Genomic DNA, 23,820 nt, shown 5'->3' on the forward strand with positions numbered 1-23,820 from the left:
TTTAAATTAAACTTCCTTTAATGAAATAAAAAACAAAAAACAAATGGTGCATTGCATAATATTTGTGGCCACAGTATAAAACAACACAATTAGTTTGTATAACACTGGATATGGACAAAAATACACAAGATCTTCTCTTTGTCTACGGAAAAGTCTGCAGATTCTCGTGTTATACGCTAGAAAAGAAACCCAACCTTGTTCTCCTGGTGATCTGCACGCGTGTGTGTCACTGAGAATATGGTCACACAGTGGAGAACTTACCTAAACCCTAGTTCCCTTCTTCCTCTGTTGTCATCGGTGAAGCTAAAAAAGGAAAAAAAAAATTCCCCCGGAAGTAGCGAGTCGTGTAGTATTGCTTATGGTTCCTGCTCCAAAGGCGCAGTCTTTGGCTCACAGATGCCGTCACAAAATCATGGCTGCAGGCGGTCTGCAAAGCAGGAGGCAAAAGCCACCAGAGAGACAGACAGAGGTCTGGGCAGGAGGAAGCCCTGCGGCTGGGAGGGGGAAGACACACACACACACCGGGACATTTCTAAATGAGGATTTAATCCAGCTGGTGAGTCAGGGGGCCAGCATATCCCATGCATGAAAAATCGGAAAAGTTGTTAAAAAGCCAGAGTTTGCATTTTTCTTATTTTTTAAAAAAGTGAATCGTGTGTGTAAACATCATAAAGTAAACAATTTAAAGTAATTTCTAGGCTTCAATCTGAATGTAGCTTAGGCTCTTTCGGGGGGGGGGGGGGAGGATCTTTGCCATTAGGGGAAAAAACCCAACCTTCTATAAAGTTCCTATTTAAGAAGTGCAATTTCATCTGCCAAGGCGTGGCTTAGCCTTCCCTCATACCAGTACTTCCGGGGAATGGGGAGGTGGGGTGGCGGAGTGTGGCTCAGGAAGAGCACTTCATGGGGGGAACCCTATTTGGTACATCAAGAGTGTTTGACCACACTTAAAAAGACTTGCGTTCCCAGAATGTTAATAGTCCCAAAAGGAACTAGGTCCTGGGGTTTCTGGCCCATCTCCCAGCCCTAAGCAACTTGGGGGTTTGGGCATGGCCAGAAGATAAAGGCCAGCGCCTCGGCAACTCAGGCTCAAATCTCAACACCAGTTGAGAAAGGGAAAGGTAGGCCCGAACACTACTCTGTCTCCCCATCAAGGGCCGGCTCGGACCCATCAGTGGCTGTATGTGCACCCAGGGCCCATCTCACCCAAGGCTAAGTCTCTCTCTCCTCCTAAGGAGGGCTGCGCTACAATGACTCGGAATCTTCTTCAGTAACTGCAGGGCTCAAAGGCTGTCACTAACACTGTACCTGGCTCCACTCCCCTAATTCCTGTTTGTACAGTCACCTGTACCCCACCTCTGAACCAGCAGGAAGGAAGTAACATACAGAAACACCCATATCTGCCAAGGCCTCCCCCTCTTCCGCTGGCCTCTCTTGCTCGCGTGGGGTGCAATGGCTGTCTCCCTTCTGGCTGGGCTGGACCCACCTGGGTTGGACCCTCTGGCTGAGAGACTCCGCAGAGGAGCAGAACAGTCGCCAGGTGGGCACAGCCAGCAGAGGAACCTGGGTGGAGAAGACAGAGGCCACCGTGGGCCACAGGGGAGGAGGTGGGGAGGGGGAGGTGGGGAGGGAGCTCAGCCATCCCGGCCCACAGTGACAAAGAGCTGCCTGTGAATGGCCAACGATGTGGATTACTTTATTGCTCAAAACAAAGGAGTCTCTCCCCACCCCACCCCCCACTTTGGAAGACAACAGTGTTAAATCCTTCAGAGCCAGAGGGAAGAGTGAGGGCACCAGTTGGCTGCCAGCCTTGGCACCCAGGGGAGGCTTGTGGAAGGCCAGTGCTGTGTTGGGGTGAGAGACTCGGAGTGGCCGAGGCCGGATGGAGCAGGCCCTGGGGACCTGCAAGGTGTGTCTGGCTGATGTCCTAATCCCTGCTGGGCCCAGTCAGGCAGCGCCAGCAGCTCGCACCCCTATTTTACAGGCCACTCACATGTTGCTGGGTTCCCTTCATATTCCTAATGCGAAGGCAAACGTCCACAAAATACACCCCTCTTCACTACCCCCTGCAGGGATCTTGAAGACTTCAAGGACTGCAAAGGTCACCGAAAACACACATTTGCTCTAGGCAATTTCTGATTCCTTGAAGCCAGTCAGTACTGCAGGCAGCAATCTGCTTGTGTGTGAAGGAGCTCACGAGGCAAGGGGGAGGGGGTGGGGCACTGTGCCGGTCCCGTGGCAACCAGCAACAGCGCCTCTCAGGAGGGACAGGGGACCTGGCTCAGCTGCCCTCTGCTCCTACCCTCCTGGGTCCCTGGGGGCACAGTGGCCTCGAACTGTCAGGGAGAGAGAGCATCTATTCCTTCCCTTGTGCCCCGTGTCCTCCTGTTCACAGACCTTCTGCCCTGGACAGAGGTGGCAGTGGATTTTTCTTCATACTCATTCTTAAGGCTAAGGTGGCAAGATAAGGTGCTTGGTGGAAAGCCAAATTCTAGACTCCAGGGCTGCCATTTCCTCATTCTCACAGAAACAAACCCGAAAACGGAAGACGCTAGAGAAGAAGGGAAAACACAAAAGGCATGTGGATCAAGAAGTCATGGACTCTTGAGTTTAGGTTCTAATATAGTTTAAACTCCTGAAAATGGGGGATGGGCAGGGTAGTCAAAGCCACAGCTTGCCTTGTAGCAGGTCTTTATCAGCTCCGGGCCAGCGTGGAGGGCAGTAGGTAGCAACTCTACAGATGCCAGTCCCTCGTGGATGGATGCTGGCTCTCGGGTGAGCAGGTACCTACCCTCTCACCCACGATGACCAACTCTGAACGCCTCCACCCTTCCTCACCGCAATCCCTCAAATCAAAAGTGATCAACACACACAAAATCAGAGGGTCAATAAGCCTCTAGGAGAAAACTAATTAGACCAGGGTTAACCATTAAAAAGCTGCAGCTGGGGAAACACACACTCGATTGTTACATGTCAGAAAGTGCCGTGGGAAGAAGAGCCGTGTGCTGCTGGTAAACGTGTCCGCGCTCAGAACTTGACATGCAGAAAAGAGAGAGCGCCAAGTCCCACCTGAGATTAGAGAGGACTGGTTTTAGTGTAACACACTTTGTCTGAAAATATCACTGGTCCTCTTCTCACCCCTCCCACCATTCCTACAATGTTTCTCTGTCCCTGTCTCCGCGGCTGGCCGCTTAGTCCATCTCCATGGACATGAGCCTGCGGCGCTCCCGACGCGTCTCCCGCACCTCCTTCTTACAGCACCAGTGGGAACTGCAGTACCCGATGAGGCAGGACAGGAGCCCGATGACTGTAGACAGGCCCACGCCGATCAGCAGCGGGTACTTGAAGGCATTCAGCACTGGGGAGGAGAGGAAGCGGAAGGGTTAATGCTGAGAGGGAGGGTGCTGGGGAGCACTGGATCCCTCCCTCCCTCCCCTGTCTGTGTCCGCCCCCCCCCCCCCCCCCAGTCGGGTCTCTGCAGAGATCAGAGCTCATAAATCCCATATCCTGCACCTGGCACATGATTCAGAAAGGAGTAGCCCAGCTCCATTGAAGAAAATGAGCAAACGTCCCCCCACTCAGTTCTTCAGAGCTGGGAACACCGCAAAGAGATTTTACTTGATGCCTTTGAATGTCAGCTTCTTTTTAGGGTTTTGGCAGGAGATTGATTTTTAAAAGTCAGTATAAGGGCACCGCACATTGAGCAGCAGATGCATCCTTAAAAAAAAAAAAAACCTGAATAAATCAATTCTATGCATCAAATAACTGAAGTGTACTAAAGATGCTATTTTAAGTAACACTATAGTAAATTATCGAGCAAAGTGAATAATCGCTCCCCTCCTTGTTTGGTAAATCTGGGTTTTCATATGGAGTTACTTCAAGCAGAGTTGAAGATGCAAATGAGGCAGAGATGACAGAAGTTGAGATCCCACCCCAGGAGCATCCCTCCCATCCCATCTTCCCTCCCACAAAGTCCCACTAAGCACCAGCATTCGGTGCAGATGCTGCCCCTGGCCAGGTCCCTACTGTTTAGAATGGTCTAATTTTCCTAACAGCCCCATGCGAGACTACTGTCACATTTTTCAGGAAGTATTGTGGAGCTCTGTCCTCCAAGCTGGGCATGGTTGTTGCCATCTTCAAGTCAGACTGGCTGTGCTCACCTGCTTGAGGCCCTCTGAAGAACAGGCTTACTAACAGTCCCTTTTGGAGAGGGTGGAGGAGGACCTCATGAGGCCCTCTATTCCAATATGTAAGTGGGTGGTAGTGGGGTGTGTGGGGTGTGTGGGGGTGTGGGTGTGTGGGGGTGTGGGTGTGTGGGGTGTGTGGGGGTGTGGGGTAAGGTGTGTGGGGTGAAGTGTGTGGGGTGTGTGGGTGTGTGGGGGGTATGGGGGGTGTGGGTGTGTGGGTATGTGTGGGGGGTGTGGGTGTGTGGGTATGTGTGGGGGGTGTGGGTGTGTGGGTATGTGTGGGTATGTGGGGGGGGTGTGGTGTGTGGGGTGAGGTGTGTGGGGTGTGTGGGTATGTGTGGGGTGTGTGGGTGTGGGTGTGTGGGGTGTGTGGGTGTAGGGGGGTGTGGGGGGTGTGGGGCGTGTGGGGGGTGTGAGTGTGGGTGTGTGTGTGTGGGTGAGGTGTATGGGGTGTGTGGGTATGTGTGGGTGTGTGGGGTGAGGTGTGGGGGGGTGTGGATGTGTGTGGGGTGTGGATGTGTGTGGGGCATGTGGGGGGTGTGAGTGTGTGGGGTGTGGGTGTGGGGGGGGCGTGTGGGGGGTGTGAGTGTGTGTGGGGGTGTGAGTGTGTGGGGTGTGTGGGTGTATGGGGTGTGTGTGGGAGGACGATTCTTCTTCACTGGTCCAGCTGCCTGTAGGCTGCCCATACTCCTGGAGCACTAATGAACTCACTGGGTCACCAAGTTGGACTTGGGTGAGATCGTTTCTCTGGCTAGTCATTGTTTTCATTGGCAGTGACTAGAAAGTAGACTTCCCCAGGAAAGGTCACACAGCAGAAAGACTGAGGGACCTGAGGAGGAGCTGGAGTTGGAAGGCCCCTCTCCTCAAACTGATTTGCCACTAGGGAAACACACTTGGTCGAAGCTTCTCCTAACCCTTGGAGCATCTGGAATCAATTCTCTCCACGGAGTTGTTCCAAATGGAGTAGCTTTCTGCGGCTTTCACAGGACAGACATGTTTCTTGAGAATAAAGGGATAAGTGCCCAGTTCTGAGATGCTCAAGGGGCAGAGATATGATTGGTTAGGTTGGTCCGGATGGGGTGGAGTTGGTATGGGTCAATAAAGCTAAGAGACACTCTCCCATCTCGGGGTTCCAAGAGGTCCCCACTCTGTGCTAGTGGCTCTGGGGGAACCTTTCTTTTCCAAGAAGTAAAACAATATGTGATGGGAGAGAGACGTGAGAAGATCAGGAGTTCGAGGCCAGCCTTGGGCTAGACAGTGACTGTGAAGCAAGCCTGGGCCACATGAGATCACAAAAAGGCAGCAGGTGGGCAAGAGTAGTCAGTCTTTACAGCCTCGCCTGAAGACCTCTCTGCCCCCACACGGCAGGAGCCCCGCCAGCCTTAGGAACCACAGTGAAGTGGGTTTCCACAGAGCCACAGAAGAGCCAACGCTCCTAAAAATCTTCTCCCAGTGCAGTCACCAGGCCAGAACTGCAAAGCTAGCAACTTGCAAAACTGCTTTGGCCCAAGCCAGGCCCTAGATAAAAAAAAAAAATAAGCTGGACCAAACTATGGAAACCTGGATTCTATGTGCTGCAGCAAAACACAAGAAGATACTCCAGAAACTCAGCGAGGGAGCTCACCATCCATCTTCACAGTTATAAAGATGGGCCTGGAGTGGATCTCGGCCTCCCTCTGCCAGGAACCTGTCGGTGACCTCACCCACGGAGTCACAGAACAGTAGTAGTTGCCAAAGTCCTGGTCCTCAGAGCCGTGCACTTGCAGCAGGAATTCCAGCACGCTCACTCGCTCCAGGCTGAGAGTACTCTTCCAGTTCCTCTGGCCTGTAGTCACGACTCCCTTCCGGTCCAGGGAGGATAGGAGGACGGGATCCTTGTCCAAGCCAAAGGAGTGTACTGCAAACCAGGATACATCGAAGGCCATGTCGTCTGTGGATTAACAAGCCAAAACGCTGAGGTCAGTGTGTGAGCAGAAGTGATTTACACACTCCCATGTCTGGAACCCTTATTCCAGGCCGGGTCTGTTCTAGATGAAGCCTCAAGCAGCCTGTGATGATGAACTGTGTCACATTCACCCCTGTGGCAATGCCACACAGCCACAGGTAGTAGTGTGTGAGCTTATGACAAAGTGTCCAACCTAACCACCACCCTAAGGAACCACAGGACAAAGACCTGGGGTCACTCTGGCTCCACAGACAGCCCTGTGTGTGAAGGGTATGGTGTGCAGGGTCCCGGGGCACTTCAAGCCAAAGAACAGGAGACTGGGAAGGGTGGAAGTGTGAAGGAACAAAATGTACACAAAATGATCGGTACCAAATTAAAAGCTGTAGACAGTTTGGATTTTATTGTTCACTGTAGTTTTTTTTTTTTTTTTCTTCCCCCTTGCAGAAGTGTTTTAAGTTCAAAACAAGAGGGGAAAAAAAAATCAAGCTGAGAAAATTGAACCTAGTTAATAGTCCCAGAGAGCAAAGCTGTTGGATCATGAAGTACGCTGTGCAACTGAGATTCCAACAGCCTCAAATGAATTAAGATGGGCAAAGAGAAAGGGCGTGGTTACAGAGACTGTGGAAACTGAGGCCACATGCTGAACTCAGACCCCCCCTGACCGTACCAACCAATACCAGCTGTTGAGCTGAGAAATTCATCCAGAAGGCATGTGAGAACTGTGGATCAGAAACACAATTACGTCTTAAATCTGCTTGACAAAATTCCTTAAAAAAAAAAAAACAACCACTACGAGTATTGAACCCAGGGCCGTGCTGGGCAAGCACTCTGCTGGTAAGCTACACCCCTGGCATGGGACTTTTTATATGTCAGTTTTTGTTGAACAACAAAAAATAACACACATTAATTCAGTGGAAATAGACCAGTAACTTTGGAAAACACACTACAAGGCAAACAAATGCTATCCCGACCCATGTAAGACAGACTGAGCGGAACCCAAAGTAGGCATTTCCTAACGTGTCCAAATGAAAATTCCTTCTCGGCTCACTACTAAGGCAGATCATCTCTCTCCTCCACTCTACATACATCGGCACAAACAGTTCCCAGTATGTAAGTCTCTGAGACCAGCTGGGCAGGAAATGGAGGGAATACTGCGAACTGTCTCATTCCCCGCCAGGGCCAGGCACAGTGGGCACTTCTACCCATGGAAACTCTAGGCATAGGGGTGTTCCCATTACTGTATTCCCCACTGTGCATTATAGGATGGTAGGGTGAGCTAGCCTGGCTAGAACCCCAGAGCCTACTGGCCACATGACCTGAACAAGCCATGTTAGTTCACGGCAACTTAATTTCCTCATCTGTAAAGTGCAATTGATAGGGGTCTGGAGAGACAGTTCAGCAGTGAAGAGCACTTCACTGCTCTTGCAGAGGACCCGGGTTCAGTTCCCAGCACCCATGTCAAGTGGCTCACAACTGCTTGTAACTCCAACTCCAGGAGGTCTGACGCTCTCTTCTGGCCTCCACAGACAGACAGACAGACACACACTTGTATACAGACACACATAGACACAGACACAGACACACACACACACACTAAAAAAATAAATCTAAGAGCATGGGCAAACACTGCAAGAACCCCCGCTGGACCACAGTGAGTGCTTAATAATTAAGTGACTGGCCTCATCTCCATACCTGGCCAGACAAGTAGCTGCTGCTGGGAGGAAGGGCATGACTCTCTGCTGTCAAGGCTGTGGGTCCCTCATGTGGACAGCTGCTGTGCGGAGCCACCTCATCCCACCGCATACACTGGTGTAGGTTCTAGATGCTGACACTCTCTAACCGTACCTCTCCAGAGCCACCTTACTTGCTAGAAATGCCTCATGGAGGCTACAAGACACTGTTAACTTCCGCCAAGGACACGAAAGCCCAGCTCCTTTGTGGCCCTCAGCTCCAAGTCCCACTAGTATGGCTGCTGGGGCTCCGCTCCTTCGCGCCCTCACAGCACACTCTGGAGAAAGCCCTCCATGACTCATCCTCACTCTGCTTTGCTGCGGAGCCGGACCATGGCGCCACCCACGCTTGGCTGCTCCCCTCCTGCCCTGGTACAGGAGTGCCTTGGCTCTCAGCCCACTTATGCAACTTTCCCACAGAGAATTCCCTCTCAGAGCCCATAGGATGAATGAAAAAAAGGAAAAAAAAGAAAGAAATCACAATTTGTGTTTAATTATTCAGACTCTTCCACCCACACAGACCAAGAGTGCAAAGTTCTGGAAAATTGTGATTTGCAAGATACCGGCTACCTATAGCTTTTGCAATTACACTTGGAGAAAAGAGTTCTACATGAAAGGCACAACCGGCGACCTATTAATTTGCTGAGAAAGAGCATTCGGAGGGTTTATTTCTGAATATATCATAAGTGAGCTTTAGAACAGCAATGCCCGAGGCAGACTTTTAAAGGGGTTTTGCATGCCTTTCCCTGACAATCTTTTCTACGTTTACCTTCATTTCCACGTGCAAAGGTACCTTTGTGTCTCTATGCTTTCCAGCTTCAGGACGGCAGTGGCCGCTCGCTTGCTTCAGTCTCTTCACGCCTTACCCCGGTGAACAAGCTAAGCAGCCCCTGGGTGTGCAAGTGTGTGTGCTGGGGGTGGGGGAGGGTTCTTTCTCTTCCTTTCCTCCTACAAACGCCTTTCTCCCACCTCTTCTAAAGCACATGGACGTTGGAGAGCAAAGGCTGGTATCGGCAAGAAACCATGCCCGCAGGTCAAATGCAGCCTACCTTGTTCTGGAGATCGGTTTTCCTGCTCCTCAGCCATGCTCGTTTGTTTATATTGTCACCCACTGCTGCTTCCCTGTGTCCGAGGCAGAGCTGAGTGGCTGGGACCATATGACCCGCAGAGCCCAAACTATTTCCTACTGGGTCCTTCATAGGAAGCATGTTCAGGTTCATCTGAACCTCTGAACGGTATAGTCCTGAAGGAGCCAGGCATCCACCCTGACAGTGGGGGCTACTCAGTAGATTACTTCCAGATACCGGTGAGGCCTGCATGGTCCACCATCCCATCCCGTGTATCAGCACTTCACAGAGAACAACAAATCCTGCCTGCGTGCCCCCAGGGCCATACTTCCAGGCGTCTACACACACACAACCACACAAGAACTCACACGATTCGGCTGGCTGCTCTAAAGTGAATGACTCTGTTAGGAATGGGGTGGGGCGAGACAGGGTCAGGGTCACAACGGGTGTAAGGGAGGAGGGCAGGCCTCAGCAAGCTAGGCTCGTCACAGAACCTTCGAGAAAAGGCAAAGGTGGGTACAGTCCTGCTCAGCAACAGGGACAACACCCTAATGCCTTTAATGCTCCTTCAAGACCAGAGCAACCAATGAGAGAGGGACATCACCTGGCTGCTCAATGCACCAAGCAGAGAATGTAGGAGGGATGGGCCCACAATCCTGAGGCATCTGTTGGCAAGGCTAATCTTTTCTACAGAGATTCATAGAGCTAGGGACACACAGCTTGGGACAGGCTTAGCATGGGCAAGGTTTCATCTCCAGGACAATGGGAGGAAGGGCTTTACAGAGCCATCCTGAAAGTTCTAATGGTGTCATTCTTCCTCTGGTCTGTCTGTCGTCACGGGTGTCTCTAAGGCTGCAAACTCTCTGGGGCAGACCTTGAACATGTTCACTGCTCTACAGCTGCTCTTGTGCACTGAAGGAACTCAGAAATAATGAATGCATGACATAGAGAAGGAGGACCCTGTGAGTGGGTCTCTAGGCAGGTCACAGTAACCCAGGAAGAGATCTCCTGATGGCCCTGAAAAGTGTTTTCAAATCTCACAGCAGATAGACGGCCTCAGAGACCCAAGCCGGCACCAAGTCAGGAAAAGAGGTGTCCTGGCTAATCTTTTGTCAACCTGACACAAGCTGGAGTCATCTGAGAGAAGGGAGCCTCAACTGAGAAAATGCCTCTGTAAGATCCAGCTGTAGGGCATTTTCGAATTAGTCACTGATGGAGGAAGGCCAAGTCCATCGTGGGTGGTGCCACCCCTGGGTTCTATAAGAAAGCAGGCTGAGCAAGCCATAGAGAGCAAGCCAGTGAACAGCACCACTCTATCTATGGTTTCTGCCCTGTTTGAGTTCCTATCCTGACTTCCTTCAATGATGGACTGTGATGTGCAAGTGTAAGCCAAATAAACCCTTTCCTCCCCAACTTGCTTTTGGGTCATGGTGTTTCTTCACATCAACAGAAACCCTACTTACCTAAGACACATGGAGATCGACAGACAACCCAAACCCTAGTCCCCACACCTGAGTGACACACTGAGAATGACAAGGACAACATTTACAGAAGGCAACTGGAGGAGGGGACAGAGCGGAGGGAGGTACCTGGATCCAGCACTGCTCCTTCCAGAGTGACAATACAGAACAACTTGATGAGATCTCCCCGGGTGACTGACGGCGTGTCTGAGTGCACAGAGGCATTAAATACGGGACCTGGAAGAGAGTGACATTTCAGCTGCATTACTCTTTCGCACACGTTCAAATCCCATTCCTGAAGCTCCAACAGCGTCTCAAATGTGGCTCTCTTTCCTGGGACCTGGTCTAGAGGGCTCAGAAAGCAGGTCTACTCTACGATCTCTTTTCTCTACTCAGAGACACCGGCATGGGGCACACCTACCCGAATTCAGTCCTGACTAAACCTGAACTGAACTGTCTCTGCCTGACGACCACAGCTCCTTTGGTAGAATATGCTCCCCTCCCTGCTGGTAAGCTTAGGCTGGTTCCTGGTTCCATGCAGTTCAAACTAGCCGGGGTGGGTTAGAGCCAGAGGGTCAGGAACTGAACCACACATGCTTTTGGTCCCAGTTGGGTGACTGCTCAGGAACAGGGACAACACCCTAATGCCTTTAATGCTCCTTTAAGACCAGAGCAACCAATGAGAGAGGGACGTCACCTGGCTGCTGAATGCACCAAGCAGAGAATGTAGGAGGGATGGGCCCACAATCCTGAGGCATCTGTTGGCAAGGCTAATCTTTTCTACAGAGATTCACAGAGCTAGGAACACAGCTTGGGACAGGCTTAGCATGGGCAAGGTTTCATCTCCAGGACAATGGGAGGAAGGGCTTTACAGAGCCATCCTGAAAGTTCTAATGGTGTCATTCTTCCTCTGGTCTGTCTGTCTTCACGGGTGTCTCTAAGGCTGCAAGCTCTCTGGGGCAGACCTTGAACATGTTCACCGCCTCAGTATGTTCTGCAGTACTGATGGGGACAGAGACCCCAGAGTTAAAGGGCTGAAACCCAGTTAGGAGACGGAACACACACCGCCCGTGCCCCAACAATGCCAATGTTTAGATAAAGTATAGTAGGGGGCACTGAGAGGATACTACAATTTCAGGGAACAGAGACAGCCTGGAGAGTCATTTAAAAGACCAACCAATTTGGAGGAGGCAGGGTGCGTATAGGAGTGCGCCATATTTTGGAGTCAATTCTGCTGCGGAACTATAACTGAGATACACACACACACACACACACACACACACACACACACACACACACACACACACACACAATCTCAACCTCCACTGAGATAGGCTTTGTCTCCCCACAAGAATACAGTGGCCTAATGATCACTATGAACCTATCTCTGATTCCCTCCTAGGTTAAGGGCGTTACATAGCTCAAGCCAAACTGATCCTAACAGCTTAATGCTTTTTTAAAATGATTTATTTATTTTTATTTTATATGCATTGGTGTTTTGCCTGCCTGCATGTCTGTAGGAGGGTGTCAGATCTCCTGGAACTGGAGTTACAGTTGTGAGCTGCCATGTGGGTGCTGGGAATCGAACCTGAGTCTCCTAGAAGAGCAGCTGAGCCATCTCTACAGCCCCACAGCTTAATATTTAACCTTATCATCCCAACTTCTAAAATCTAGGAATAGGAAAAACTGAAAGAATGTTCTAGAACATCAGTGCTATGGGATTCTACTTGGATTTTCAGTAGAGCACAGATAGATGGCCTGGGAAGCTGAGGTAAAGCTTACTTGAGGAACAGGGACATTACTGTTTTCTTGTTCAGATTACTGGAAAGGAAAATGTACCCCAAAGTGTGTTTTTAAGCATCCATAAAAAGGTACTCGCTCAGGAGAGTGTGTGAAAGGTTACACCGTCATGAGGCAATGAGCTGAAATGACTCTGGCTCTCTTTTCCCTTCAATTTGATGACTAATAAGAAGTCATTAAATTGCTTTCCTAGCACTAAGGATATGAATAATTTGTGTAGTTCAGAGAGAAAGGTAAAGAAAAGGTGGTTATGGAGGTAAGTGTGTTAGGGAGACCTGGGGACTTCACTCCAGAGGGGCTGAGAACATGGCAGGATGGCAGTCCCAGGGGACATCATCTCCTACAGACACTCAGCTCTGGCCCCAGCTCCCTTAGGTTCTCATGCTCTGGCCCCACTCTGCCCACAGCTGTGTGGAGGACAGGGCCAGCCTCACTGCTCTGAACCTGTTCTGAGGAAATGACTGGGAATGTTGTTCTGTCGGTTCAGGGTGTCAGTGGCCATGGTGAACAAGAGGATTATAATTTTCCCGTAGATTAGAAACTTCATTGTAATAACTCTGGCTAAGGGCTTTCTTTGAAAGTATTCAGGCCCCTTCTAAGAGGACCCCAAGTGACCAAACACTGAAATGCTCAACTGATATATGTATTTTTCTTATCTGAAACAATGAAGAAAGACTTACCTAATTTGAACAAATGTCACTTTTCTTTATTTTTCCAAAGAGAACCCCAAATGCCTTCTGGAGCACAAGTCATAACTCCCATTTCCCTACTGGTGGCTGCCGTGGGAACCAAGGGAGGGTCTGTGCTCTGTCTCACACTGCAGACAGGGCTGGGAAAGAAGGCCTTCATTGTGGTGAACAGCTCACAGTGGTGGATTTCCTTCTAATGAAATCAATAGCTCAATGGTAATATGGCCATTATCCCAGAATAATGGGATATTTAGAAATATTTTCATTATGCTCAATTTTTGTGGCAATGCTGTTTTGTGAGGGAATTTGTCTGGTTAACTTTGCAGACCACAGACTACGTCTTGAGAATTCGGTGAACGGCCAGAGTCACTAGGGGTCCCTGAATTCCTAGTCAGCTGAGAGTATAGGGACCACTTACCTTTCAAATACAAACATGGACACCCCCACCCTAGAAAAAGGCTGGAAAGGCAGCATTTGTGTGTAAGCAAATGGTGTAACCCATCTGGTCCCCAGCCATGGGGTCTCAGCTCAGTGATGCCACTCTCTGCAGTCACTACGAGAGCGTCTACCTGGCATTTATTGTAACAGGAAAAAACGATTAAAGGGGGGAGGAAGTGGGTCACAGAATTTTACGGATAGCCAAGATTCCCAAGTCATGAAGAGACCACCAGAGGAAAAGCTCCAGAAAGATGAACAACCTAAATTAGCGTTCATAGGGCAGGGCGAGGGTGGGGGTGTGACTGCTCTACTTTCTATGGCATGGCTCTATTTTAATTTTTTAAGTACTATTTTTATCTGAAGTGTATGCCCGTTTTTCCTGTGTGTATGTCTGAGCATCACATGTGTCGTTCCCATGGAGGCCAGCAAAGGGCGTCAGCTCCCCTGGGACTGGAGTTATGCACAGTTGTGAACGGCAATGTGGGCACTAGGAATTGACCTCAGAAGGAGTGCCTTTAACTTCTGAGCACCTTCACTCTATTTACAAACTCCTGTATTAAAAAGAAAAAATTTGCTACTCTTTTAAAAGGATGATGCCTACCTCATTATGCTTTAATCTCATTTGAACCCTGATACTTAGGTCAGCACCTAAGCCATGATCTAACAAGAGACCAAGGCTGGAGATTGGGTGACAGGAGGGTGGAGCCAGGGTGGACTTTGTCATGGATCTTAAGGAGAGTGCTGATGTGTAGGAAGTAAAGGTTCTTTGGGACCAAATCAGTTGTTTACTAGGGAGGTGATCTGGGTCCCTAGCATTGGGCTGTCAATCATCAGGTGGCAGCTTCTAATTCAGATGGGGACAGACTGACAATTCTACAGACAGAATACAGTTTTTAGGCAATCTATTCAACCTGGAAGTAAAGAGATGACTAGCTGCCATACTGAGATTTAAAGAATTAAGAAATAGACCCAATATCCATCCCTAACCCAGAAATATATACAAAGGATTTTATATCTCCCCTCTACCACATAATTGATATAACTAATGTAAAATAAGTATGTAATCAGCTCAACAAACACAAATACAGAGGATGGGAGGGGATATTATTTGATAAGTCTTTTCCATGACAAAATTGCCCAAGAAGGGCCAAGTGTGGTGGCACAGGCCTTTAATCCCAGCATCCCCGAGGCAAAGGCAGGCAGATTCTGACTTACCTATAAACAGATGTGAATGGTTTAACAATTTCTTTTTTAAAAAGATTCAAGTTACTGGTGGGTGTGATATGCTCAACATGGGTGCTGGGAACCACACTTGGGTCCTCTGCAAAAGCAGTTATGTGCTTTTAACCACTGAGCCATCTCTCCACCCTCCAAATGTGAATAATTTAATTAAAGCATCTTGCATGTGTTATAATGATTCAGCTAATGACAGATTTTTTACAGATGAGTATAAATGTATGCATTCAAAACTCTCAAAGTATAAAACAAAACAAAACCCTAAAACTCCCTAACTAGTATGCAGGGCATACTAGTGAGCACTGTTAGTCTGTCACAGAAGGTAATTCTCACCAGGGTCATCTAAATGAGATTGGGGGTTTGAAGCTTTAAAAGCCGTCTTCCCATCGAAAGACACACACACTGAAGGTGTGTCAGAGCCTAGTGAGTCACACGTAAGTGTGAAATATTTCCACTTGAGAACATACACCTTGTAGCTATGCAGTTCAGAAATGTAGGCTTTTCTGCCTTACAACATGATAATCTTCTAGTTGCTGAGGATAAATTCCTTTCTGAGCAGACACAATAAGCACCAAAGAGAAACATCATCAATAACCATTCTTAACACACCAAGCTGACAGTCACCGATACACAGCACCACAGCAACTCTGGTAACACCTAATTTCAGGAAGTTTATCCCGTCTAAAACGGAGGGAAGGAGTAAGGCTGAGGGCCATCTCTGGGTGGAGAGAGTCCTAGAGGTCCAGAGCTGCAATCGCCACCTCCAGTCCTGGAACTGGAAGCCATAGAACGAGACTGGATTCAGGCTCCCGTTCTGAACCATCCGCTCTGACAGGCCATGTGCTTTTCTCTCCACTGTGTTCTCCAAAGACTGAAGTCTGAGTTCCAGTCTTTTTTTTTTTTTTTTTTTTTTAATAAAAACATATATTTCCAAACCAGAAACAATAACTTACACATGAGTGAATTAAGACAGTGGGGACCTGAAAACACCCAAACTGTCCATCAGCTGACAAAATGATAAAGTGTGGCCTCACCATGGAGTGGGACAGTACTCAGTCATAAAGATGAAGCGGAAGGGCAACATGCTGCCACACGGGTGACGTGGGAAAACACTATGCCCAGTCAAGTCAGCCAGACTCAAAGGTGACCTCTGTGTCAAGCACACAGTGCAGGAAAATCCATACACAAGGGAAGCAGAGTGGTTGCTGGAGGTGGGAGGCTGGACACTGTTGGGTAATGGGTCCGAGTTTCATTTGGGTACCGCAGAAATATTCTGTAACTGACTATGGTGACTGATTGCCACACAATCCTGTGGATATATGAAAAGCCACAGAATTATGGACCTTAAATGGATAAACGAAATGGCAGACGAATTCTACTTCACAAGCTATTCGAAAAAAGCAAGGACAGGGTCTTGGGAGGCGGCACAATATAGAAGAGGGATGGCCGCCTAATAATGAGTACCTGAGTTCAAATCCCCAGCCCCCGTTTAAAAAGCAGGGTGAGGTCACATCTGCCAGTAACCCCAGCACTGCCACCTGTTGTCAGTGGCGGGCACAGGGAAGCATCCCTGGCTTTCTAGCCATCAGCCTAGTTCCAGGCTCAGTGGGAAACTGTTTCAAGGGAAGAAGGCTGAGTGACTGAGCAAGACACCCGACATCCTCCTCTGCCTTCCCAAGCACACACATGTGCACATAAACCACACACATATACTATACACACACACACACACACACACACACACACACACACACACACACACACACACACACAAGTAAACAAATAATAAGGACCCTGGATTAAAATATCAGGCTGGTCTTACAGCTCCATCCATGACTTCACAGAGTTCTCCGCTCACCTGAGGTTTGGAAGTCAATCTCAATTGGATTGGAGAGACTGGTTGCTGCTTCTCGCCACAAGCTACCCCCAATGGGAGACCAGGCTGTCACCACGCAGCGGTAGAGCCCTGCATCAGAGACCTGAGTCTGGTACATTCGGTATCGAAACTCATCCTCTTGGACCTTCTCTAGCACGACGCCGTCCACCCGCGAGGCGTCGGTCCAGTTCTCCAGCTTCACCACGGAATCCTGGTCCAGGGAGATGATGTACTTGGTTTCATTGGGACTGGAGAGGTCCCCAACAGGCTTCTCAGCCGTGATGAGAACAGAGTAGCGTGGTGACTTAATATTCTTGGAAGACACTTTGCAAGTCATCTCAAATGTATTCCCCGCAGCAAAGAAGGGCTTTGGCTGTCGCGCCTTTACCACGAGCACAGAATCTAGAGAGAAGAATCAGAGGGAGGTCATTTCCAACAGATTTGGCTAAAACAGATATGCATCTAAAAAAAAAAAGAAAAATCAAAGCATCCAGGAAATAGGGATTTATTTGCAATTTGCCACACGATAACACTAAGGAAAATGCGGAAACTCCAAAAGAAAATAACGTGTCTGTGAACAGGCTGAAAACGGCCACAGGGGAAGCAGCAGTCAGGAGTGATCTGAGGTGCAATGGACAGGGAAAGTGTGGACTGGAGGAATTTCAAATCCTTGAGATGTTTCATGGAGAGAACCCAGAGAGTTAATCTCTCAAGATTCAGCGAGCCAGGGAAGCCAGGCTAGGCTAGCCACACCACAGCTTTGTCTGCTGAGTGTTAGCCTGAGTGCCAGCATGGCTCTTCTCTACCTGACCCTCTATCACTAAATGCATCCGCAGATACGACCCCTTCTACCTGGTTTACACCTTCAACTTCAGAGACGTGGTTTTAAGGTTTTGAGCCGATGTCTATGGCCACACTAGCAGTGGATCTGGCCGTTCTTTCGGCTTCTCTGTCGAACACTAATCCCTAAGCATGTAGACATGAGGTCTCATAGGTCACACTGGAACACAGTCAGGTATGTGGAAGGTACTCAAATAGCCACTAAAAGATGAAATCAATCATGCCCATTCCTTTAAAAGACTTTTGGTCTTGGTTTTATTTTTATTTTTATTTTTATTTTTTTGTTTATTTTTATTTTTTCAAGACAGGGGTTCTCTGTGTAGCCTTGGCTATCCTTGAATTCACTCTGAGACCGACCTCAAACTCAGAGATTTACCTGCCTCTGCCTCCTGAGTACTGAGATCAAAGGCGTGTGCCACCACAGCCTGGCTCTAAAAAAAAATCTTTTAATATAAAAATTAATCTAAAAATCTATCCAGTTAAGAATTTTAAGCTGGGACTTGGGGAACAATCTGTCCCATCAATCCTATCAGCACCACGTAGGTGCTATACTGTCTTGGGAGAGATGATTTCAGAGGGGCCACTGGCCCAGCCATACTCATCATTGCTTCTCCTGTGAACTTGGCCTTCCATTCATGAATCAGACGTAATGACTGACAGCCTTCCTATCACAGGCTCTGGTGATGAAACTTCTCCTGTGAGCTTGGCCTTCCATTCATGAATCAGACGTAATGACTGACAGCCTTCCTATCACAGGCTCTGGTGATGAAACGGTAAGCCAAAGGCGCAGCGACCCTTCACTTCATGTACCAGTAGAGGAAGACGAGCAGATGAAGTACACAGCGTGCCTAGATGGTAAGAACGTAAGAACCACCACAGAAGAAAAACAGACAAGAAAGAGAAAGCGGAGGACCGGATATGGGGAAGGGAGCAGAGTTATGGACAGAGTGGCCCAGGAAGGTCCCACTAAGAAGGCAACATTTTTCTGCCCCCTGAGGGAGGTGGGAAAGCTTTCTAGGCAGAGGAGACAGCAATGGTGAGCTACAGAGCTTGTCAGGTGTTGAGGGGAACCATGGGAAGGGCAGAGGAATGGGTAGAGCTGTGGCAGAAGCTGGACAGTCACTCAAGGCCACTGAAGACAGGGAACCTGTGAAGGTTCAGGGTGGAAGACTGTCATGATCTGACTGGATGCTAAGGTGTAGTTAGAGTTTTCCTACCTGGCCCACAGTCAGGACAAATCTCTGTCACCCGCCAGTCCCACAGCCGCTCAGACCCAACCAAGTAAACACAGAGACTTATATTGCTTACAAGCTGTATGGCTGTGGCAGGCTTCTTTTTTTTGTTGTTTTTTTTTTTTTTTTGGTTTTTCGAGACAGGGTTTCTCTGCGTAGTTTTGCGCCTTTCCTGGAGCTCACTTGGTAGCCCAGGCTGGCCTCGAACTCACAGAGATCCACCTGGCTCTGCCTCCCCAGTGCTGGGATTAAAGGCGTGCGCCACCACCGCCCGGCTGTGGCAGGCTTCTTGCTAACTGTTCTTATAGCTTAAATTAATCCATTTCCAAATTAATTCCACCTTGCCATGTGGCTCGTGGCTTACCGGCGTCTTCACATGCTGCTTGTCATGGCGGCGGCTGGCAGTGACTCCTTCTGCCTTCCTGTTCTTTCTTTTCTCCTCTCTGTTAGTCCTGCCTATACTTCCTGCCACTGGCCAATCAGTGTTTTATTTATTGACCAATCAGAGCAACACATTTGCCATACAGAACATCCCACAGCACTAAGGGTGTGATTTTTTTTTTTCTTTCTAGACAGAGTTTCTCTGTGTAGGCCTGGCTGTTCTGGAACTCTCTCTCTGTAGACAAGGCTGGCCTTGAACTCAGAGATTCGCCTGCTTCTGCCTCCCAAGCACTGGGATTAAGGGCGTGCGCCACCACTGTCCAACTGCTGAGGGTGTAGTTAAGGGTGGCTGCAAGGAGCCCAGAGAAGAGGCAGCCAATGTAAATACAAGTGAGAGCTAGCAGTGCTCATTAAGAGTGAAGCATGAGAAGCCGTTAGACTCCAAACCAGTCCCAAGAATGAGGAGTTAGAACTGGGCATGGTGGTGTCTGTCACCCCAGCACTTAGGAGGTACTGACAGGAGAGTCAGGAGATCAAAGCCACCTCTCACTACATGGTGAGTTTGAGGATGACTAGATACATGAGACCTTAACCTCTAACACAAAAAGGCCACAAATCATCAAACAATAACCCAAAAGGGGAAGTAAGGGGTCAGGGCATGGCCAGCTTGCATAACACTTGTAAAGTCCTACCTAGGTTCAATCTCCAGCACATTAAACAAAACAAAGCAAGACAAAATAAAGAGAATGAGGAATCAGAGGCAAAGGCTTAGGTCGGCAACTAAAGATGGAAGAAGATAAGTTACAGAGGCCAGGGGTTCCACTTCGGACACAAGTCTGAGAGGTGCCTGCTAGGCAAGCAGGCAGGCAGCATATCACAGAGTCTAGAGTTCTAGAACATGCTGGGATAAACATGCAGAACTGGGAGTCAGGCATTGCTCTGTGGAGTGTGAAGACACTGCGAAGGGAGGTGAGCAGGAACTCGGGGACCACGCCTGATGCGGTGTCCTGTACGGGAACTGGGAGAACAGACAGGAAGCGGCAAAGAAGGCTGAGATGCAGCAGCCAAAGAGAATGGAAACAAGTCTGGGAAAGGCAGCCCACCAGCCATGGGAAAAGCCAAAGCACTTCTGGACGGAAGAAACAGTCCCGGTCCAGGAAGGACACTGACAATAGGTGTCTGCAGTGCGCTGATGTCTGGTGATCTTAACATGTGCCGTGAAGGGGAAAGCGGGTACCAAAGAGAAATGGAGGAGAAACTAGAGATATTAAATATAGCTCAATCAAATGCGCCGCCGCCACACGAGGACAGAGTGGTGGGCAAGGGTTGTTCGAAACAGAAAGATGGAGGAAGAAGAAAATTAGTTTCCCTAACAGCACTGTTAACAGGCTGGTGGGAAAGGACCAGAGGAGAGAGAATATGGAAGACATGAGAGAGAGGGTCATGGGCCTGGGCTGTGAGAGGGGCTGACCTTTGCTAAGACGTAAGGGTGAGGAACAGGTTCAATGCTGGACATGGCAGATGTAAGTTCTCCTTTGACTGTCTTTTTATAGGGGGTGGAGAGGCAAGGCCAGAAGCTGATGGAGGCGGGGGGAGGATGTTTGCAGAGAGAGCAGGTGGCATGCAATTAGCACTTAGGAGAGTGGGGAAGTAAACACATGAAGGGAACCAGAATGGCTCTCCATGTTGAGAGCCCATGTGACAGAAGGGACTGGAGATTTCAAGAGAGACCAGACCACTGTTGGAATGTTTTTTTCCTTCGACTGCATCCAGCTCTGCACACGCAGCCAAGGAGACAGCCAGGCTGGCTTTGAATCGGGCTGTGCTGTAAGCAGAATATAGGGCAGACCAAGCCAGGGGCACAAGAGTTAAGGATGCCAAGGAGGGGCATGACTGACTGGGAACCGAGGCTTAGCTATCAGTAGGTGATCATCTAATTCTCCTTACCCCTTGGCCCTGGACACACATCAGGAGAGCTACAAGTACATGCTGGACTTCCTGGTGAGAGAGAAGTGAAGCCCCAGTGAGAGGAAAGAGATGGCAGGATCACCAGGACAGAAACACTACAGGGAAGGATCCAGAAAGCCTGTGTGCAGAGAGAACCAGGCATGCGAAGCTTCAGCTACCGGGGGGTGGGGGTGAGGGGTGGGGGGTTAGGTTTCAGCTATCAGAAGTGAGCAGGTCTGATGTCCAGAATCAGGAGTGAAGGACTGAAAAGGACAGAGGATGTGACACTCAGAGAGACAGAGACAGGGGACCGAGAACAAAAGCCTTGTCTCCGTCAGGGTTCTCCACAGTGGCTACTCTAGACGATTCAATACCAGTGTCCAGACCACACACACCTCAGACCAATTCAAACATAATTTCTCCCGGGGTCTTTTCTTTGTGAAAGCTCCCAGGATGACTTCAACAAAGCCAGCCAGCCAGGAGTAGTAACAGAGTGGCCGTGAAAGCCAGGCTGGCATCTCCAGCAAATGAGCAGAAGACCCAGGAGTCAATGCAGTTCTTGACAGGAGTGGAGAGGAGGAAAGGTCTAGCCCTGGGCAAAGAGATGCAGGGGGGGACTTCTGGGGCTCAAGGGAAATGGTAGAAACTGCCCTGAGGAACAAGGAGGGTACCCGGCTCCTCTTGACGGAATGTGGGAAGAAAACACTACCACTTAGGAGGGCTTCTGGGACAACTGTTCTCAGAGAGGAGGCTGGTGACTGAAAAGAAAAAGAAACAATGGAGTTCAGGAGATGCAAGGCTTTGCTACTGACAGTGTCTTAGCTTGGGGACACACGAGAAGTGGCAGTGAGTCTAAAGAGGGTCGTGGGGTGACTACAGCTCCCTAGAGCATCACATGGGTTTCCAGAGTGAGTTGCGGGGGAGGGAGGTGGTAACTGAAACAGACCCAGACAGATGACGTAAGAAACTAAACAAAACTGAACAATGACCAGCATGAAGTTCCTACCTTCTGAGGCCCAGAATATGTTGACCGGCTTGGAGAAGACGTCCTTACTTTTTACCCAGCTGTTGTTTCTCTGCCTGGTCCAGGCAGACACAACACAGTAGTAATTGCCCCTGTCTTCCTCTGTAGTCCTTTGGATCCGGAAACTGAACGTGTCTGTGTGCTCCTTAGAAAAAATAAACTCTCCACCCTGGGCCCGCTGCTTGCTCCTCTCTCCGTATCTCAGAGTCCAGTCCCCATCCATGACTGCAAGAAGCTCACTGGCCACCACATCGTCACTGCGACGGTTCATTCGGTAGTACCACGACACGGTAAGTCGGACGCCAGCCTCCACGCGCTTCATGTCCACCACCCGGCATTGCAGTTCTGTGGGGTCATCTGAAAATCCAGGGACCTTAGACGCGTTCAAGTAGACCTGGTATTCTGGCTCTGAAGGAGAGAGAGAGAGAAAAAACACAGCAATGTAAGAAGCAGCCAAAGGAACGAGCTAGGACCGCTCATAGTCTGGACAAACTGTGCATCCCGCCAGCTTCTGGGATAGAAATCACGTTTTTGTATTGGGTGGCATAGACCCTACAAGAGTGTTTCTCAATGCTTGTAAATCACTTCTTCCTAGATCTGCCTTAAGGAAACAGCCAAGGTGGCCGGAGAGATGAATCGGAGGCTAAGAACATGTGCTGCTCTTGCAGAGGACCTGGGGTCAACTCCCAAAACCCATACTGCAATTACAACCATCTGTGACTCCAGTTCCAGGGGACCCAACCCCCTCTTATAGCCCCTGAGGACACGGTACACATGGGGTGCACAGACATACATACAGGCAAAATACCCATACACATTAAAAAAAAAAATAAGACTAAAAATAGAAAGAAAACACCCACGGCCAGAGGAGCCCGATGTCCTGGGTCAGAACCCCCACTTTTGCACAGAATGAGGGAAACTGACAGGGACTCCGGGCAGCTGGAGTCTTTGGGGAGGATCTCAGAAACCTAGTGTCCACATTCTATCAAGACTGTCTCTGGGAGGCCATGCAAGCCCACAGACCTCCGAGGCTCCCACTGGAAGAGTAATGCCAAGTTCTAACCTAGAGAACAACCGACATTCCGAGGCCCACGAGGACTCAGGTTCTGACCACTCCTGGCCGTGCCCCAAATGCAAGGCCCCCAGGTCCCTATCCTCATACATATTCTTATCCTCATTTGCTATTTTCCACTGAATCTGTATTCAGTCAGCCAACACCCCCGGCTTAGACTCCCCCAAAGGACATTCTTTTCACTGCCACGAATACCTCACCCTGTGACTCTGCCAACCGTGAAACCACCCCACAGTGAACCCGGCCCTGGTTAAGTCTGCCCAGTATCACCGCCCACTTCCCTACGGTGTTTCCGTGTTGGTATCCTCACCGCTGCAGGCCTCCTCCACACTTGCCTCCTTAAGGAACCTGCATTAGAACCCCTGGGTAGCCTGCCTTGCTCCCCACTGCCCCTCCACAGGCCGATGCCCTTGTGGGACAACAGCGTTTGGGATGTTCTGCAAGCCTCAGTGTCCCTGGGGATGGCGCTCTTTCTCTGAACTCCCATATGCTTTCCTACACCAGTTAGCCACTCTGCAGCTACTCTTTGCTTGGAAGTCTCATCCCCAAGATCCTGGAACACAGGAAGAACTCAAGATATATCCCCTGGATTGATGGTAAGGTTATTAGAATGTCTACATTTTTTCCCCTCCAAGCGCTTTGCCTTCGATGAGGAAAAAAAAAAATCATTCAACTTAAACAGAGCCTTCCACTTTCCAGTGCTCTCTTTATCTCCATCACCTTTAGCAATTTTGTTTTATTTCTTGCTGCTTTTATTTATGACTCACATGGATTATAGACTGCTGAGGTCAAGGAACTGTTCTTTTGTGATTTACACTTCTAATGAAATTTATAACATCATGACTTCTCCGAGAATGACTAACAGGGCTAGGAAATGGAAAGAACTCAAAATCTTA

General features: G+C 49.3%; 1 protein-coding gene across 2 annotated transcripts in view; it reads right to left on the bottom strand.

The window, feature by feature from the left end:
- Ptgfrn (prostaglandin F2 receptor inhibitor) overlaps nt 1–23,820 on the bottom strand; it is a 75,058-nt gene continuing 51,238 nt past the window's right edge. For both annotated transcript variants that reach the window (XM_042279607.2, XM_006989089.4), the window contains exons 5-9: nt 21,835–22,260; nt 16,411–16,830; nt 10,519–10,626; nt 5,812–6,117; nt 1–3,358 (exon numbers count right to left, since the gene is read on the bottom strand). In XM_042279607.2, the coding sequence (XP_042135541.2) occupies nt 3,192–3,358; nt 5,812–6,117; nt 10,519–10,626; nt 16,411–16,830; nt 21,835–22,260 (1,427 nt within the window). In that variant the 3' untranslated portion in view covers nt 1–3,191. The remainder of the gene's footprint in view (nt 3,359–5,811; nt 6,118–10,518; nt 10,627–16,410; nt 16,831–21,834; nt 22,261–23,820) is intronic.

Source organism: Peromyscus maniculatus, chromosome 6, assembly GCF_049852395.1.
Source record: "Peromyscus maniculatus bairdii isolate BWxNUB_F1_BW_parent chromosome 6, HU_Pman_BW_mat_3.1, whole genome shotgun sequence".
Classification (NCBI taxonomy): domain Eukaryota; kingdom Metazoa; phylum Chordata; class Mammalia; order Rodentia; family Cricetidae; genus Peromyscus; species Peromyscus maniculatus.